Source organism: Camarhynchus parvulus, chromosome 1 (genome assembly GCF_901933205.1).
Source record: "Camarhynchus parvulus chromosome 1, STF_HiC, whole genome shotgun sequence".
In the NCBI taxonomy this organism is placed as follows: Eukaryota; Metazoa; Chordata; class Aves; order Passeriformes; family Thraupidae; genus Camarhynchus; species Camarhynchus parvulus.
Genome location: NC_044571.1, coordinates 49,082,309 through 49,102,217, shown reverse-complemented (window position 1 = coordinate 49,102,217; position 19,909 = coordinate 49,082,309). Strand labels below are relative to the sequence as shown.

Here is a 19,909-nt window from a genome sequence, read left to right as displayed (position 1 = left end):
TAGGTCACTTGACCTGCAAAAAATGAAAATCCAAAAGTAAACCTAAAACTGCTGCAAATCACTTGTTTTGAAAAATAATTCTAAAGGAGTCATAAAGCCATTGGAGTTTATTTCATTATATTTTACTTAAACTGTGGTGTACAGGATCCCCTGCTACCTTATGAGCAGAGAAGCACATTAAGGCCTAGCTTCCAGCAGCCTTTGTTCATACCAAAGCACATCTTATTTCTGTGACGTTTTCCTGTGTGGCCTTCTTGTGCCAGATTAACACAAGTGAATTTTTTTTTTCTTCTCCTTAGTGGAAGAATTACTTTGGCTGTTTGTCACCACTGATGCTAAATTATTTTACAGACCTTTTGGAAACTACCTTTTTCTACCCTTCTGTCATATTTGTCTGAATCAACAGAATGTCAGAAATACATTAGGAAGGTAAAAAACAAACAACATTTTCATGGGCTAAAAACTTCCATACTGATTTCAATTACTTCAGTTAAAAAATAATTCAAAAGACCAATATTAACTTACTTGTACTATCAGAGTAAATGGCATCTTTTCCAAACATGTAGAGTTCTCCATCTTTGGAAATTACAGAGCTGCTTCCATTATTGCATGCTGTAGATATGACAATCTTTCCTTCCATTTTAATAATTTTTTTAGGCTTATATGGTTTTGATTGCCGTCTGCTTTTAGCTTTAAATAAAGAAATAAATTACAAGTAAATCTACCAAAAAATCCTCAAACCATCACAGGCATAATCGTTAGTTTTCAGACCACTAATGAAAAAATCCAAACAAACAACTAACTATAGGTACAATATTCCTGGTCTAATTTTAATTGGATTATACTGGCTCCTCCCAAAAATTTGATGGCAAGCCAAGACATGATTAGATCAGTATCTTTTAGAAATTATTCTTCAAGTATTTCAAATCACTTTAATTATTCTTATTAATCTATCACATCATCATCTACCATCTGTTTCCTAAAGTGAAGTATTTAATTCAATATTACAACAGATAACAGCTTCAGGGCACTTAAAGATATCTTCAGTTGTCTTGCAAACTCTATTTCAACCTACACACACAACTACAGAAATCAAGATTAGGAAATGTGTTAATCTTATATTGATGAGGCCTTTATTAGTCTGAAGATCAAATTAATCTGTCTTCTTTAATGTCCAAAGAATTCTGCTTGATCGAGCACAGAAGATCTACAAGTTCTCATCAATGTACCTCTCCACCAGCCAGCCAAACATCAATTTCCAAAGCTCAACAGAACAACAGCAAAGAGGCAAAAGTTTGGCTCCAGAGTTTTCCCGAGGCAGACAGCATGGCTTCTTGACCAAATTTACTCCTGTCTTTTCTTGGGATAAATCTAAAAGAGTACTTCCACCACACAACATAAAATGTGGTAAAACACAGACTGGATTTTGTAGCTGGGAGAGGTTTTGGCACTGGTTGTCAGGACTTGTGGCCAGCATACTCTCCAGCACAAATGGCACGCTTACATGCTCCTGGAAAATGCTGAAACTCTTACTTTCAAATTAAAAACTCTTAAGAGGCTTTTATCAACCACTGGTCAAGCAAGCAATGATACATACTTGATTCACCATCCTCTCCTTTACTAGCAGAGCCTGTGAAGAATATGCTTCCATCCTCAGCAACAAGTAAGGCATGTGAGCCATCATGTCCAACAGAAAACTGAATAATCTTTGGAGATTTTGTGATTGGGAGTTCAACCCATTTGCCAGCTGAAGGGCCACCTTGTTTGATTCCAAGGCTCTGATATTTGCCAGTATAATAAATCTAGGAGAAAAAAGTTTATCAGTTTTAGTTATGACACAGCACTTCAAGCTTACATAATTCTCAAGGTTGCATTGTTTTTAATTCCTTTCATTTCAAGGCACACTGCACTCTTCCTGACTTTGTTTATGCCATTTCACTATCTCTGTCCCAACCCATCAATTTTGACTTAATGGGGGAAACATTCTGATTAGATTCTTAGATTAGATTGTTTTGAATTGTGCTTTCTCCTGAGCCACTGAGTGAATTTTCATATATAATTGTTTGGCTAGATGAGTTGAATACACAAGAAAGAACCAAAGAAACTACTCAGAGGAAGCATTTAAAACACCTCACAAAAACGTCTGGTCTGTGTAAAAAGAAAATGGTATTATAACAATAAAATAAATCTAAAATAAAAAACTACTACATATTTTGATATGCTTCAACACATTTGTAAAACATGTTTAGCAAACGCACAGTGGTCACTGACTACATAAAGAACAGAGTAAGATATTTCACGTGAACACAAAAATACTGACATGAACTAAAAAGTTTCCTTTAGAACCATGCAATTCAACAGTTCTATAAAATTGGTATGTCAATCTATGGGGCACCTGAAGCCACTTCATATTGCCTTACATATTGTATTACCTACCTTGACAGACAACTTTATAGGCCAAACCCAGGAAATGTGTTAATTTTATATGAACAGGCATTTTTGTTAGTTGAATGATAAAGTTAATCTGTCTCCCTCAATGCTGAAAAGTTATATTTGATCAAATTCTGGTACAGACCATTAAATGGTCTTAAAAAATATTTACTCTAACAATTGCAACAATCTCACTGTTCTGACAGCAGCAGACAAAGGCCTTCATTGAAACAAAGCAATGCAATTTTGTACATGTAATTAAGAACTATGTTTCTACAAGACAAATAGCATAAGTGTTTCACACTGAAATAGAACCACAATAAATGTAAAGTCACTGACAGTATAATTTCTAAATTTCCATGATTATGCAAATGCTTCAAAAATCCCCACTTAGGAGAACAACATATCAAATAATTAAGAATAGGTTTGAAGAAATCAATTGAAATATTTGCATAGGGGAATCAATAATTCTCTAAAAGATCAGAAAAAAATCAGGATGGGATTTAAATAAATTACTACAGTCAGACTGTGGAAAGTTATGAGGTGGTAAAATTTAAAAAGGCACTAACACATCATTTGAAGACAGAAGACAGTTTTGTTTCCCAGATTTAAACAAAGTCCTTCATTGTAAGGACTGTAGAAATTCCTACAAATTCAAGCAGTGGATTTCTAACGGGTTCCAACTATCTGTTTATGCTTTTAAATAACTATTTGCCTTTTATGTTTTAAAGCAGGCTCTGAAAAATATATTTGAATACAGTCATAGACATACATTCCAACATACTGAAAAGGCAAAAAGGAAATTATGGAAAATAATGATGAAATTAAAAAACACAGAAATCTATTGGTGCAATTTGCTATTTACTACAGAACATTTTCAGTACCTTTCCACTAGCAGTTTTCATCAGTGCAAACTCTCTCCCAGCACCAAGGACAGCTGATTCCTCATCAAACCCTGTACCTGTGCAAGTAAGATTGTGTTAACTGAACAGTTTAACCAGGCAGTTTCACAGACCAGTCACCTATCCACTTCTGTTGGTCCATGGAGCCAAATATGCTTTTGTTTTTCTTCTGATAGAGCAAAAACACCCCAAAGCAAAGCCCAAGTGAACTTTTTTCAAAATACCTTCATAGATAGTAACAATTCTTTACCTCAAATTCTGATGCAAATGCGCTTTTTAATGTAACTCTTTCTCCCTTTAATCCAGTCAGTGATCCTTGTAACTTGTTAACTTTGACCCACAGCAAGGAGTTCCAAGCTTAACCATGTTTTATAATGCCCAAGCTTCAAACAATTATATATTTATTATACAACTGAAGGAAAACACTGGAAAACCATGAACAGTACTAGAGACAAAGGTGGTTCCAAATGGGTGGATGGATTTGACTCTGAGTCAAATAATGCTTGAATGGTTTCAAACCCCTCTCCATGTGTTTATTATGGAGCTCTACTGTCCTGCACATAGTAGAGCCAAAGGAAAGCGCAGTGCTTCAGCTCTGCTGTTGGAAAATTACCAGGCTTGTTATTAACCTTCAAAGAAGAGAACTTACTGATAATGTGCAAATCTTTCTCCAGATCAAACAACGAGATGCCACAGGCATGTAAGCATTTTCTTGCAAGCTTAAGCTGCAGTTCTTGTTGCAATACTGGCTCAGTACTCGTGGCAAATATTCGCACTACAAAGCCATCCTGCAAAAAATACAAAAATCCGCTTTATACTGTACAAGAAATTAATTTATTCACTTCTAAAGTCCTAAGTGCATTAACAAAGTACAATTTCAGAGTAAATGTCAGAGGACACATTGATAAAGTAACATTTATTATAACATTTACTACAGAGGAGAAAAGAATTTAGTGACCATCAGGACAAGCTGAGGTATCTGTCTCCTTAAACTCATTGAGTTCTATGAAAATGCTATGAAGACTATAAAAATAGTGAACTACTGTAGAAAATCTGCTCTTGCAATTATTTACATCTATGTTTAAGCCTTGAACTTCTTATTCAGAACCCAAAATTCTGCATGCAGAGTGACTGCTTTAAACAGTAGCTAGAAGAGTTTTCTGTTGACAAGTGCAGTCATGTTAAAAAAAAAACCCAACACTTGATTCTGTTAGGAGGGAAATGGATTAATCTTGGTTTTTCTACAGTTGATGCTTAGCATCTGTTGCCAACCCAGTTTCACCCCATCCCTATTTTGCAGATTTCTCACTTGAAAAACCACACATGAATTAAAAGCATAGTAACTGTCTGCTGAAAAAAATATAACCACCACTATAGTTTTGTCCCTAGTAGGAGCACTTTGAGTTTCTACAGCTTTGGCCATCAGGCAATTTCCACACAAAAATCAATTGGAATATAGTATATTTCCTATCTCTGCTAATAAAACTGTCTGAGATGCTCCAGTAAGTTCCAAAGCAATTACAGGAAATGAATAAAGAAAAAACAATTTATCCTTAAGCTGTACGAAGCTTATCCTACAAAGAACCTGTAGAACATATTATTCAACAGATAAGATTTTTTCTTTTCCTTAAAGAGCAATGGAATTTTTCTTAAAACTTATCTGAAAAATAAAAAAAATCAATCACAAATCAAAATTGTGTGAATTAATACCGAAATACTGCATTTTTATGCACAAATATGGAAGTTTCTCATTATTTCTAGTTACATGGATTTATTCCTTAATTGTGTTAGTGAAGAAAAAGCCAAACATGAAGCAAAAAGGAGGATATAAATATTTTAAAATAAAATCCAGTTAAGAGAAAAATAGTTTACCCATCATTTGTAAAACTTACATCTCTAGATGCTGCTATTTGATTAATATATTCTCCATCTGTGAAAAGGATATTCTGCCCTTCAGTATGACAATCTGTGAGAGAAAAATGAAGTGCACTGCATCAGTTTATATTAGCATACATATACACACTGATCTCTGCTTCTATTTCATTCTCACTCCAATCAGATCATGAGAGTTCTACTTTGTCTCAAGTGAGATCATACCATTCTGATAATGTGTTATTTTACATTAAGATGTCCTGTCTCACCAAAAGCATGTAATTCTCCTTAGCTCCTGTAAAGGTTATTACAGCACTTTCCATTGCATAAAATGTGAGTGGGTACACCCCAATATTTAACTGCAAAAAAAAGGCATTCACCTTTCACAGGTGAATGCCTTCACCTGTGAAGCATATTCCAAACTACTAGAATCCAAATTTTCCAGGACTATTAAATCTTTTCCTTTCCCAAAACCTTTTTTTAATATAAGGATTTTTATCTTCATAGAAATGTTTCTTCAGTCCAGCATATAAAACCTACAGAAATAAATGAATCACGGTTTTCATTATTTATCTCGTTTTTTCATAACTTATAAATCTCACCAAACTATGAACTGAAAATCTAGGGGTTTTTTGAAAACTATGAAGTATATACTTGAATACATCACTCATTTATTGAAAACAGCTCAGATAATTCCAAAAAAATGAGAGGGAAAGAATTCTACCCAAATTAGGAGAAAAAGAAAAATATCATTTTCTCTGCAAGTTTAAATATATGTCCCTACACAATTTCTTCTTCCCTTCCTGCACTGTTGATAGAGCTACTGGCAAAGATATCATATGGTTTGTGTTTGTCTCATTGATTACACACAGGAAAAAGACCTCTTCCAAAAATACTATAGGACAGCCACTTTACACTCCAAATATTTGCTTCATAATCTGAACAAAGATCCAGTATTAACATTTTATCAAATAAATTTAATGCTAGATGGAGCACACATAATGTCTTTTTAGCATAACCAGCAAGTTTGCTTTTTTTTGCTACCCAGCTAAAGCACTAAAATAATACAGCTGAAAACACCCCACAAAAACCCATTGTTTACTTTTTCCTGATACACCGCCCAGTCCAATATAGTGTCTTAATCAGGAACAGAATATGCATTAAAAAGCCTTCAGTACCTTTCACATCTAGACTCAAAACACCAAAAGTAGACAACATTCCTTCCCCTTAGAGCACAACCAGGTATGAAATCGCAGAAAGTATGCAGCAAGCATGATGGAGAATGGCAGCAGAAACAGTGAACCTTGAAATACTGCCCTCTCAAAAATAATCTTGGATTTAACAACCAAAGGTAGTCCATACTACTGATTCTCTACGCTGCAAGTCATGTTAGTGGTAAAAGAAGTACCAGTAACTGGATGAGAAGTTCCAAAACTAACCTAAATGACATTTCTCCAAAGGTTACAGGAAGTTGGTAAGCATGAACCTTCCTTGAATGACTGAAAATTACATGCTCACACAAGCAGAACAGCCAAGGAAACAGCGCATTCTGGCCACCAGTGGGTCCACGTTGCACTACTTAGCCTATTGCTTGAGTCACTTCAAGAAAGGTGAGTCTCCTGGAAAACATTTCTGGGGGTTGTTGCTATGTTTGGTAGATCTGTTCAAAGAAGAAATCTAAAACAGGGGTGTTTTGGTTTTTTTTTTTACATATATGCTCTCCAGAAGACTTCCTAAAAATTAGCACTTGCTTAGCTAACAAACAGGCCTAGCATTAAAAATCAAATCATTGGGAAGACTAAAAAATGGAAGGCAAATGGAGTATTTGGAAAAACTAGTATAGTGTCTCAGCTAGGAAGAAGCTTGTATGATCAATCCTAATCAATCTTATTCAATGTGACTTTGTATATTACTGTGGGGATGAGGATAACCAAGCATTTTGTCTGAAGATTGCAATAAGAGAAAGGCTTTATGTACTAAAACCATGTAACTACAGACACCTGTTAATCACAGCCTCCTTAAAGGCTTCAAATGAAGCCTCTGTGAAGCATCACCTTCCACATTCATATTGCACATTCTGCACCTGCTAGTAATGCAGGCCTTGAGGTCACCTAGGCTACCCTCAGTTAGCAGTACTTTCCACACTAAGGGAATAGTCCTGAGCCTAAGACACCAATTTGCAATTTTAAAGAACAATAAAACCATATACCATGTGACTTCAATTTCTCCAGCTGAAAACAGAAACTGTTTTAAGGTATGCAGAAAGCATCACTGTTGAAAGAAATGGCAAAGATGAAAACCCCTATAAATTCAGGTCTTGTCACCTAGTAAATTCTCATGGAATTCAGATATTCTTTTATGATACATGGACTGAGAAAACAGATACTCAACTCAGGTACAGCGTATAAATCTTGGCAAAGGCCTTAGACACAAGAATGTTGACACACAGCCTGGTACTTCCAGAAACTGGATTTGAAAGATCATCTTTCAGAGTGGAAAGGCTGCCCTTGAAAAACAGAAGTTTATGGCTTCAAGAAGCTGATGGATCCTACTGTGTGAGAAAGGGGAAAATAATGTTCTATAGTTCTCTGACTATTCTAAGGTCATGTGACTTCTACCTAGGATCAACTTCTAATCAAATCTTCTAACCTCCTATGCATTCCTTGTATTAATAAAGTCTAATACCTTTCTTTAATGCACTATCACCAGCCCAGGCATTTGAAAGAGATTAATTCCAGATAGAGCCATGCCTGAATATCATCCCAACTAGGAGCAAATATTTGCTGTGTTCAGCTGTTAGCAAGGTCACTGGCCTCTAGTTCTATCCAGCATTGCTTTTCAAAACTAGAACAACTTGCAAGTCACCATAAGATTGCAGTGAGGCAGCCACTACTATTCAGAATTAAGTACCTACTGTTTTCCTCAGGTCAGACACCTTCCCCCAACCTTCATTTCATTTTTTCTAATGGGAAAGGAAAATAACCAGAAGTGGACCCCCTGGAATTTGTCCCAGGCAAAAGAACAAGGTCGTATCTTGTCACAATAACACACTGAGATAAATGTGCACAAAGCAAAACTGCAAAGTTCAAGGACTGAAATACAAAGGACTGGAGTTACAAAGAACATCTAACATCTACTCTAACACCATCACAAACCATATAAAATGCAACTGAGAGGACAGTTTGAGAAATTTCTGAATGGGTATTCCCATTTGGATTTGCTTTTGCAAATTGTTGAGAAGGCACACACATGTAATTTGTACCTTTTTACAGTATAAATACAAGGCAGTCTTGCAGAACAACACTTGTCACTGAGATTTGCAAAAACAAGCAACAGCTCCAAAGGGTAGACTTGAAATGTGCTCAAATCTCTCTCAAGACTTGCATGAGGAACACTGATTTGTTTACCAATGGTAACATAATTAAGGGCATCAATGAACCCTACTGTGTAAGAAGCTGCCCTGAGGTGAATAAAGCTGAAAAACCACTCTGAAAGGCAGTTTTTCAGGTCCTTCAATGTGCTCTCACTGACATACCTCCTACAGCCCCCACAAAGAGCAAGAGCAGCTTAAAAAGACATCCATACTTCAAGGATGTGCAGAAGGTTGCATGGACTAGATTCAACATTCAGAACTTGTTTAAAAAATTGCTGTTTGCATTTTAAAGACAAAAATCTTAGCGAACTTCTCGGAGGTTTCAGTCAGGGCTTTCTTATTTATGTCAGGATGAAACAAAATCTTTACTGCAATCTACAAAATAAGCCTGTCATTGTTTGATTAAAAAATATTCTTGTGTCCTTCTGCTATTTATCTGTGTAGCTAAGAACAGATGGATTTCACTAGAAGGCCATTAAAGCATGTTCCAGGAACATCCTTATTCTCTAAACAGACTGAAGTTATGAGGCTCATCTGAAAAAGGACAACAAAATGAACCCAAACAACCCCCCACAAACCAAACAAACCCCACCTAAAACCCCCAAAACAACAACAAAAAAAATTCCCCAAACAAATAAACCAAAATCCACGAGCATGGTCCATCAGTGTTCATTAGCTGCCTTTGCTTTTTGGATATATTTTTACCCTATTAAAAATGAAATTGTTTTGTTCATAGTTTATAACTGCCTACATGTAAGAAATCCTGGAAACAAAGTCATACATGAGCCAAACATTCAAAGTTCAAATGAGAAAGAAAAGAAAATTTTTAGGAAAAAATTTAAGCTCTTGTAGTCTTTAAATTAAGATGTTCACATATTATAAAATGTTGCAATATTCTTCCAGCAATTGGAGTAAGATGCAAGGCCGCCGCAGAGATCTTTTTCATTAAAAATCCTTTCTTGGGATTTTTCCTGCTGAAGCTGAGAAGTTTCAGCAACAAGAGGTAAACAATAATTATCTGCTGCTGTGGAATGCAACAGGTGGGTCTGTGATTGGTCTCCTGTAGATGTTTGGATCCGGTGACCACTCACAGCAGAGCTGGCTCTCGCTGTCTGTCAGAGCCAGCTGCCTTTGTTATCATTCTTTTCTATTCTATTCTTAGCTTAGCTAGCTTCTGGAAACTTTTCTTTCTATTTCTTTTTAGTATAGTTATAATATAGACATGTATCATAAAATAATAAACCGAGCCTTCTGAACATGGAGTCAATGTTCTCGTCTCTTCCTTCACCCAAGAACCCTTGTGACCACTGTCACACAAGGCCTTTAAGTGAAATACTGAAGCTGGTCTGAAGTGAAGCAAAGTCATAAAGCAATATATCTGTAACCTCAAAAATCTCAGTTTCTCTTCTGCTTGCCTGAAAATACATAACAGGGAAACAGCAAACTCTACCAAATTGCTCTCGTCTGGAGGTTCTCACCTGGCAAAGCAACTGTACCGTCTTGTTCCAAAGTTTCAGGGTTTATTCTTATGGCTGTCATACTGTGATTATTCGCATCTCTGTATAATAAATAGCCCTGGCAAGAACAAAAAAAACATATGTGGAGGTTATGAAAATACTCCTTAATACATTAACAGATGTTAAAAGGGAAAAAAATGCAATGATTATTTTAGATATTGCTTTAAAACAGTGGAAGCCTTTTACATCAAATGATGATCAACATTTTTTCTACTAACCCACATTTTAACTAAATTTCTTATTAAAAAATGGAAATTTGATTCCCTTCCTCCACTTTCTCCATGCCATAGATTAGCATGCTGAAGCTTGTATACAACTTTTGAAGCCCCACATTTTAATTGTTATTTATATCTGTATACAATTCGATTTAAATTTCTGTGTCCACTTTTCAAATCAACAGACTAGTCACAGGAATACCAGGAAGGCAATAGATAATGTTGTCCTATATAGAAGAGCAATCATTAATGCATACTAATACATGCATTAAAACCTAGAATAAAAAAAAATACTAATTAACTACTTTGACTTCCACACTAAGACAGTTCCTTCCATTGAAACTACTGGACAAATAAATCTCAGCAAAATGAGGAAAACAAGGCCACATAAATTAAGCAAAGAGCATTAAAGTAGATAGAAAAGCTTCAATCTAAAAATAACTAATATAAAATGAAGTAAGAAAAATCACCTGAATTTAAGTTAACCATGCACCTGAAGGGAAATGACACTAAGGACATTTTATCTCTTATGGACACATAACTAGCAGTAAGTGCAAGTTACAGACCTTTCTATAAATACAGCCACAGAATGACACTTGTCCAAACTGCAGTGCCTTTGGCTACAGTCACTGTGTGAATGCACACACCCGTGCAAGCACTCAAAAAGCATCACATATATTTATAGCTATGTATAGAATGTCCAAATATGTAACACTATATAATGAAACCACATGAATCCCGTTTAATTCTGAACTGATAGAACAGGCTCCAGAATGAATACACCCACACCCATTTGTCTGGTGCCAGTGCACCTTTCTGTGATCTGCTTTTACATTAAATAAAACCAGATTTCATGTGTTTCTGTTTACACAAACACAGTAACTGCAATGAAAGAACATATATTTACAATGAACAATTTCACTTTAAAAGCGTGCAAGGAGCATACTAAAAATCACACTGGGACAATAAGATCATTCATTTAAGAGTAAATATACAATAAATTCAGTAAATTAATTGTTCTCTGAAATATTTTTTAACGTTTTGAGAGTTTTTTATAATGAATAATAAAGGCATAAGAAAAAGTGCTTGATATTCCAGAAACTGACTCTAAAAAACACAAACCATACAAATATAGTTAACTCCTCAATTACAATGTCAAGAATTACCTCTACGTATTGTTTACATATGCTCAATCCTCCCCAACCAAAACAGCATTTCCTTATTTTACTGTAGATGTTTTAACGTCAATTTATTTTCACAAACAGGTATTTCAAATATTTTTTACATGTTCATTGCAACAGCACTTTCTTACATCTACTGACATGCACTTAGAACCACACACCAACTGCCTGTACAGTTCATAAACCAATGTGCTAAAACACCATATTTTGCAAAAGTCTTTACAGTGACAACACAAAGCAAGGACACTCCATTGTTCCTCTCCACGGGCCAGTGATTACAGGTCCACCATCCTCCATAATTTAGAAGCCAGTACCAAAAATTTCGGTTTTTATAAAGAAAGCCGAAAGAACAATACAATATCCATGTAAGCTTACTCTAAGCCAGGGTCTACTTGAACTACTTAGGAGGGATGAGAAGGGCTGCACATTTTATATTTTAACTATTCACTTACCTGAGCATAACCTAACCAAGACTTTTTTTCTTTTCTGTTTTTGATGCGGGATGTAGAATTGTATATATGGCCCTGAAAAGCAAAAAACTTCCATCATTTAAGAAATACCAGAGTGAAAACTCAACACATAATCATTTACCATTTAAGTAATACCTTCAACCATATTGCAAAGTGAAATTTCTAAGAAAATGTTGCCAAGTTGTCACAGAAATCATCAGAAAAATTTACACAAACTGCAATTAAACTGATGAGCAGTAAGCTATGTAAGATTGTCCACGGAAATCAGACACCATGGAAGTTAAATTAAAATACAATGTATCACTGATCAGACAAGAAGCAGACACATTACCCTCACTGTCCCGCTATATCCAGAGCCAATTTTGTAAAGTCCATCTTTACATAAGAGATAGAGGAAAAAACCATCACTCTGAAGTAGGCACTGGTCATCTTCATCTACAGATATTTCTTTCAACGACCATTTGTGCATCAAAGCTGCCTTCTTTATCCCATTACTGAACCAGTCCTGGATTTGGATTTTGCCCACCAGAACTGCCTGTACACTCCGCTGAAGAGAGTTTAAAATGGTTGGCACCTAAACAGTAAAAGAAATAGTCAGTGAAAAAGATGATAATTTTTTAAAATTTTGTATTTTCTGTTCTAACTCCAACTCAAGAGAGACAAAGAAATACCACCTGATCTCAAAAATAGTGAGGAAAAAGGTAATTAAACAACACATCTTCTCAGAACTCATGAGAAGTACTCATTTACATAAATTCCCAGATACAGAGAAGTTTTAGTGCAAGACCTGAATAGTCTGACAAGCATGGCTGCCATTATTGGTGAGGATTGCAGAGATTGCTTGCAACGTCCTTCCTGTCTCTCCCCAGGCAGCCACCAGACTGAAGAGGCAAGCGCAGGAAAGCGCTGTCAAGGACTGTCCCGTACTGTCATTCATTCCTGTGCTACGGACTGTTATTTCCAAAAGCAGCTGGAACAGGGATTCTGCAGATAAAACACAGCCATTGCACAGATCAGTCACAAAATCATACAAAACAATTTAACTATCAATGGGAAATTCAAATAGGAAAATACATTCTATCTTTCCTCAGCTATTATGTTCAGAGCTAATTTCAGACAGAAAAGCATCTTAAATGAATCTGAATTATCCTTAATTTTCCTCTTTGCAGCCAGAAAACATCATATCTGGATAATCACCATGGCTGAAGAAGAAAAACCACAAGTCCTTCTGTAACAGTGGAACACATTAACAAGAAATGGGCCAGAAACCGTTATTATAGTAGGCACTATTCAGTCTACCCCATCACTGAGATGATGAATAGACCACTTGTCTACTCTTTATGACCATTACCCATGTTGAAGAACAATCCACTTCACAGAAACAAGCATTTCAAATTGAGGCTTAAAAATTATTTTGATCATATGCCTCTTTCCAAACACTGTTTAGTGGCTGAACTTCTGTAACAATCCAGGTGTGAATAGAAATTCACCTAACTTTTCTCAAGAGTTGATACAATTAATCACTAGGGCAGTAATCAAAAAGTCGTCTTTGTAACATTTTAATACTCCATGCATCAATACAAAATAAGTTTTCTGCAGCAAATTACAATCTTTGGAAATGCAATACTATTAAGTCATACAACATGAAAAAATACATGAAGTCTAAAGACTTCTTAAAAATTTTCTTTAAACAACTCAGGCTACAGCCTAGACTTCTCTGCTGTTCTATAAACCAACAAAAGATAATAGTATTTTAACTTCAAGGATATAGTCAGTCTTGCTCTCAAAGGCATCAGAAGTTCAACTTTTATTTTCAATATCATTAAAAAGAAAATTAATTTTCAGGGAAGCTTTGGGATGCCCAGAGAAAATAAAAACAAGAATTGTGACACTCTGCTTAGCAGCTTCACATAAATTACAAAATTAAACATCTAAGCTATAGACCACAACAGCAGATTACAAGAGAAATTCACCCTAAAACTGTATTCCTTCCAATAGGACCAAGTATTTTATGTTTCAGTAAGAAAGTGAAACCAAATTTTTTAGGCTGTGATGTTCTTTACTTTGTTTCAGTGAGGAAGTACTCCATACGTGCACCATAAGGACTTAACTGGCCAGAACAGTCAGTCAGTTGAGAACAAGCATGTAAGCATGTTACTATCTCACAAATACTTGCCAAGAACCATTTTCTTCTGTCCAACACAATAACAGGAGTATGTTAATAAAAATACAGTAAGAGATGAGATTACCTAAGACTTCAGGAGGCTCTGATTGCAGGCCTTCTGGTTGCTGACCTTGGAGCACATTAAGTAGGGCTTGTAAGCTCCTGAGACACAAGGATGGATGAGAAAATCTCGTCTCCTTTATCAATTCAAAGACTTCACACAATCCAACTTCAATGATCTAAAGAAGTACATATTTTTCAGAACAGATGTCAATATAATATTTTTAGATCTTCATCAAAAAATACATTCCAGTGTTCACTGAACAAGACAATTACTCAAATAAAAAGTTGTAATAGAAAATACAGTGTTAAACCAGAATAAAAATCAAGAATCCACCTATATGAGCAACTATTACACGTAAGTCAGTCACTACATAAAAGAGCTAAGCAGACTAAGTTTCTTGAAAGAATAAGGAAGGTTAAAATTTTTTGCACAATAAAAGGCAAACTGTACCTCTGAGCCCTTCTAATTTCTATCCAGTTCTTCCATTTCCTTGCTCATTAATGTGAGCCAGCAAACTAGAACGGTCTTGCAACCTGGCTTCACATCCTGAACAACAATACATTTGACAGCAGATACTGGCAGCTCTAGAACTTTCCCCTCCAAAGCCTCTGAGATTATTTTTTATATTATGACAAAAACAAAGATTAATTGCTAGTCACTAAAACTCCACATGTACTCATAAAAGACATGCACTAAGCCAACTAACAGAACATGTTTAAAAGCCTTGTTACAGCCATCTCTAACTTTCCCTTTTAGAATTCCTGACTATTCTGAGATTGCAGTCATGCTTCTCTTCACTGACTGCTCCCTTGCACTTCTTCTCAAACTCTCTAGTTAATAATGATGAAGATGAAAGAGAGGGGTGTCAGCACATTACTAATAAGCAACTGTATCTTAAAAAATTCACTATGTTTTTTGGTCAGGAGCAGAGCCCCCACAGAGTATTTAACAGAGACTCATCCCTGAGTAAAATCTAAGGAAAAATATAGAAATGTGAAAATAACATCGTTAATGCAACTGACACCCATGCTTAAAACATATATTCTGGAAGTCAGCTCTAAGTTCTACTGGATGCCTTGCAACTGTCTTTGCTGACCTTTAATTTGATTCCCATCCTTCATAAATTATTTTACCATCTATTTTTTTCATGGAGGAATGATAAAAACATAACCAAGTCAAGTCCTCAAAGCACAACAGCAATTTTCCTACTAATTACACCTTACATTTCACATCTGCAATGGAGTAGGAGGAAAACACACGTATGGAATCTACAGTGAAAAAACCTGGTAACATAATAATGTTTTTTCCAGGATCTAAAACTCACCATCATCTAAAGGCTAAAAAATAAAATACATTTTTATAAATGCCCTTCCTGTTCAGTTATAATGTCTTTGAGAGAAACTAAGTTTTTTCTTCACAATCTTCAGACAGAAGACATAATCTAGGAGCTGACAGAGGCAGCTAGAGAAAGTAGAAAACATAACACAGTGGAAAATGTTTGGTGAAGTTCCACTAGAGTAGGAATCAATAAGAGAGAGTTCTGCTGGGATGTTATCAATTCTACATAGGTTTTGGGTTGGTTTTTAAATATCTGGGTAGGCTTCACACAATAGATCTATTCATTGTATTATCTCATGTATGTATATCTTTTATATATATATATATAGTGTGTATCTCTCTACCTCTCTCCTCCAAACCATGCTCTGAAGGACAGAATAAGCAAATAGTTCTCTTCAAGACATCTTAAGCTTGTTCTCATTGCTCTCTAAAAGGTTTTTGAGCCAAAACAAGCACTGCTCTGCCTCAGCTTCTGTGTCTCAGCCTGACTGCTCTTACGGATGCTCTCTGTGCAACCATTCTCCCCATTCCCTTTGCAACACCTTTCAGACTTCAGATCTAAAGTTTAAGATTGCTTAAGAAAAGGTACCCAAAATTCTAGCCTGGATGCAGACATTGTGACTCCTAACTAATTCCTAAAACCCCTCCCATTTCATCTTGAAGTCTTATCTATGCTCTTGTTTTAATTCCTTTATCTTTGCTGTCATTGTGAGCGTTACCCCCAATGCTCACATTTCCAGAATTAAAATGACACATTACTCTGAATTAATTTATATTATATACATACACAAAAAAAGGAGAACATTTACAAAGGTAACATTATCCTAATGAATTTTAAAACGTGTAAAGTCTGTCCCTAAAGAAAGTAATTATTTGTCTTTTTTTTTTTTTTGTTACAACTTAAAAATTTAAATTTTTGCTTAAGGTTATTAACAAAATGTATGCCAGTGCAGGAACAAAGAATATTTAACTCTGTTAACTCCACCTTAATCACTTTAATCCAGTATTTGTCCCTTTTAGTACAGGGCTTTTGTGGATCATTCACTACTCAGCCTTAAGTTTAAAATCTTGCGGGGGGGGCGTGGGGGGGGTGTTGTCTGTGTGTGTGTGTGAGGGTGAACGGTGTGGGAAATACCTCTCCTTTACTCTGCAAATTGCAAATCTTATCAATAGAACTGAACCTACTCCCTTTTAGGTAGAGAGAATTCCTCACCATTAGCTAAGATACTAATTAAATAAGGTAGCAAACAAGTATGTCAGACAAAGGCAAGTATGTTTTCAACTTACTGTCAATTAAACAAATAAACCACCAAAACACCAAGGACTACACTCTGGAGAATCTGTAAGAGCACAAACCCTAGCCACACTTTTTTTTTTATCTTTCACCTCACTGTCAAACTCAAAATACATTAGTATTCTTTTTACTAAACAATTACTATCAGAAATTTATCTTGTAAATACTGTAAACCTGAGAAACTTTATAGTTTCTTCTTTACAGTTAACAAACTAAGCCCTACACAATATTGTTCATTATCATGAGACAGACACCTGTATCTAGAATAGCAAGAGATTTACACAGTCAGTCCCTAGAAGTTTTACTACGTGTGAGACAGTTCCAAACAAGTTCAAAAGCATGAATGTAAGTCCAATTGCTACCTCCAAGTGACCTAAACGACCTTATATTACCTAGATAGTTATGAAAAATACTGAGGTTGTATCAGGCATCTAAACATATTTTTGAACCAAAAATTCTCAAATTTGATATTTTGTAGATACTTTACTAAAAATTAACAGTGTGAAAACATACTGATTTTCACCAATTTTATATTTGCTGTACTGAATGCAACAAAAATCTCAACAATTTTCTAATTTGAGAGAAGTTTGTTACCTAGAGTTTCTCTATCATTTTTTCTAAGCCACCATCTCTGTAATTAACTGTCCAACTGTCAACACAATACCAATGCTTTGGTTTCCACATGCAAGTCTTCTGTCCATATCACTGATAAATCTCATCCTTCTTGGAACCTCTTTTAATTTCAACATCTTTTTAAAACATCGTTCCATCCTACATAAATGCTAGTAGCTACATTGCCTTTTACTTAAAATTAAGCACCCACAAGCACTTGCTGATTCATTTGATACAATCCACGAGTACTCAAATGCAGTTCATAAACAATGCTGACTTTATTTGCAGTGACCACATATTGCAATCATCAATCATGAAATTTCAGCTGGCTGACTTGGTTATGCTTCTCTGCAATTCACCACTACTATTTTCTGGAGTGCCAACTTGACCCCTCAGATAACAACACCTAAATGCAATCATCTATAAAATCCTAATTTTCTAAGCCACTCAAATATTCTACATAACCACAGCTGCAACCACCTTTTTTAATTCAGCATTCGTATTATATAACCACAGCTGCAACCACCTTTTTTAATTCAGCATTTGTATTGGTTTTAGGCCAAATATATACAAGGGAAGTTAACCAGAATATCCTTTTTAGATTCAGAAGAACAACAAAACAAAGCACATTCCATAGCATTGATATGGTAGCAATGAACAAAACTAAATGCATAGCTTTGTAATACATAGTAAAAAACAAGTGAACCAACAAACTGAAAAAAATAAGAAAAAAAATCAGTAAGTCCTTTATTTCTGACTTTCCACCATTAATCCTACTATAAGCATAGAAGCAGTCAATAGTAAAAAACCCACTCTAACTGTTCAACTATAGCATCAAAATCTTAACATGCATTAGAATCAGGAGCTGTCAGTACCACTAAGGGCACTAATGCCAAAAAAGGGAAAGAATAAGTGACAGTTACTGCAATTACATGCATACCCAGCAAAACATCTTAGGAACCATTCCACCAAATTATTTCCATTATTAGAAAGACTTACTCTTTTTGGGGGGTAAAGCAAAAAAAAGCACCCTTTACCATTATGAGCTAGTAGCCTCTCAGAGATATAACAGCTGCCTTATTTGCATCATTTCTGTGTAGATTTTGAGGCAGTAGGTGTTCAAGTACCAACACTTTAAAAGGAGTGCAGCTTGAGTGTTTATCTGACATTCAATTGACTTTAATTTGGGCAGGTACAAAGATCATCCTAATTCATTAAATGATTCTGAACTAGATGGACTGCAAATAAAACTACAGCAGTGCTCTAAGCAGCTGGCTTACACTGTTGCTCTTTAATCCCCAAAAAGAACATACCAACCTTAGATGACAAAAATGGCACGCTTAAGTGGTATCAGTTACTTGCCTTTGGAAGTTTAATAGGTGGCTCTTTGGGCTCCTCTTCTTCATCACTGTCTGAATCCCCACTCTGGACACTGTTCTTAGAGGCCAAAGACACAGACGCTTCCTTTTTCTGCCACTCCAACACACAATGGCGGACATTGCAGTAAACATTAAAAGCTGAAGGATTGCTATGTAATCTGATATCTGGTATGGTTATTGTACTCTCTAGGCTTTCAGTCTGAAAAACAAGATCAGTTTTAATTTTAGTTTATTAGTTTAGTAAAGTTTCAAGCTTTGCTAAATATAAATAATCTCAACAGTCTCAATTTTGACAGACCAAATTATTTCCAAACTGGAGACAACTTTCCTGCTGAAGTACCTCAAGGTCTATTTTAGGCAGGGAAGAAAGGAAGAAGAGGAAGATATTTCAATAGATTCTGTTGAGCTTTAGCCTCTACCTCTCATAACTTGATGAGGAGACTAGGACTAAAAATGACAGCAGCTCAGGCTACAGAATGGTCCAAACCCATGCCACAGTAGTAAGAAGAGCAGAATCAAGCTTTATCTCCTCAACAGCAGTCTGTTTTGGAGGTTTTAATTATAATTGAATTTTTAAATGCATGCCTTGTTATTCTAGTTGTTAGTTTTAACCTGCTGGTAAATACTAAAAATTTAAGATGTTTGTTAAACATATACTATGAATTAAGAAAACCCACTTGTTTTGTCATTAGATGAAAACTGATTACAAGTTTAAAAACTCCTGTCAGGATGCTGCAGATAATAGTTTTGAGAATAATAATCTAATGGACTAATTACTAAATAAAGAAATCAAGGCCTATGACTTACAAGACACCATTCTGTTTTCAGAAGCCCTGAGCCACAAAGTGTGAGCTGGGAAATTGCTCTGAGAAACTATCACTATCATGGCCTACCTTGGTACCTACTACTGGTGTTTTATTGCCAACCTTGGTCAAGACACAAAGAAGCCTTCATGAGGCTGTCGCTGGACTTAAAAAAATAATAAGAGAAAACATTTTTTAAAATCTGCCCTGTACTTTCCCAGTCTGAAACAGTAAGATGGGAGAGGAGGTATGACTGACTTGAAAAAACAAAACTCCACAACAATTAATTCCCAGG

The 19,909-nt window shown here is 35.5% G+C and overlaps 1 protein-coding gene across 17 annotated transcripts in view; it reads right to left on the bottom strand.

Annotated features, from left to right (window-relative positions):
* The window catches only part of MYCBP2 (MYC binding protein 2), a 176,933-nt gene that overhangs the window by 125,776 nt on the left and 31,248 nt on the right, over positions 1-19,909 (bottom strand). For all 17 annotated transcript variants that reach the window (XM_030943587.1, XM_030943604.1, XM_030943631.1 and 14 more), the window contains exons 3-13: positions 18,795-19,010; positions 14,210-14,363; positions 12,748-12,944; positions 12,292-12,534; positions 11,943-12,014; positions 10,056-10,152; positions 5,225-5,298; positions 3,982-4,120; positions 3,315-3,391; positions 1,598-1,802; positions 526-690 (exon numbers count right to left, since the gene is read on the bottom strand). In XM_030943587.1, coding sequence (XP_030799447.1) covers positions 526-690; positions 1,598-1,802; positions 3,315-3,391; positions 3,982-4,120; positions 5,225-5,298; positions 10,056-10,152; positions 11,943-12,014; positions 12,292-12,534; positions 12,748-12,944; positions 14,210-14,363; positions 18,795-19,010 — 1,639 coding nt within the window. The remainder of the gene's footprint in view (positions 1-525; positions 691-1,597; positions 1,803-3,314; positions 3,392-3,981; positions 4,121-5,224; positions 5,299-10,055; positions 10,153-11,942; positions 12,015-12,291; positions 12,535-12,747; positions 12,945-14,209; positions 14,364-18,794; positions 19,011-19,909) is intronic.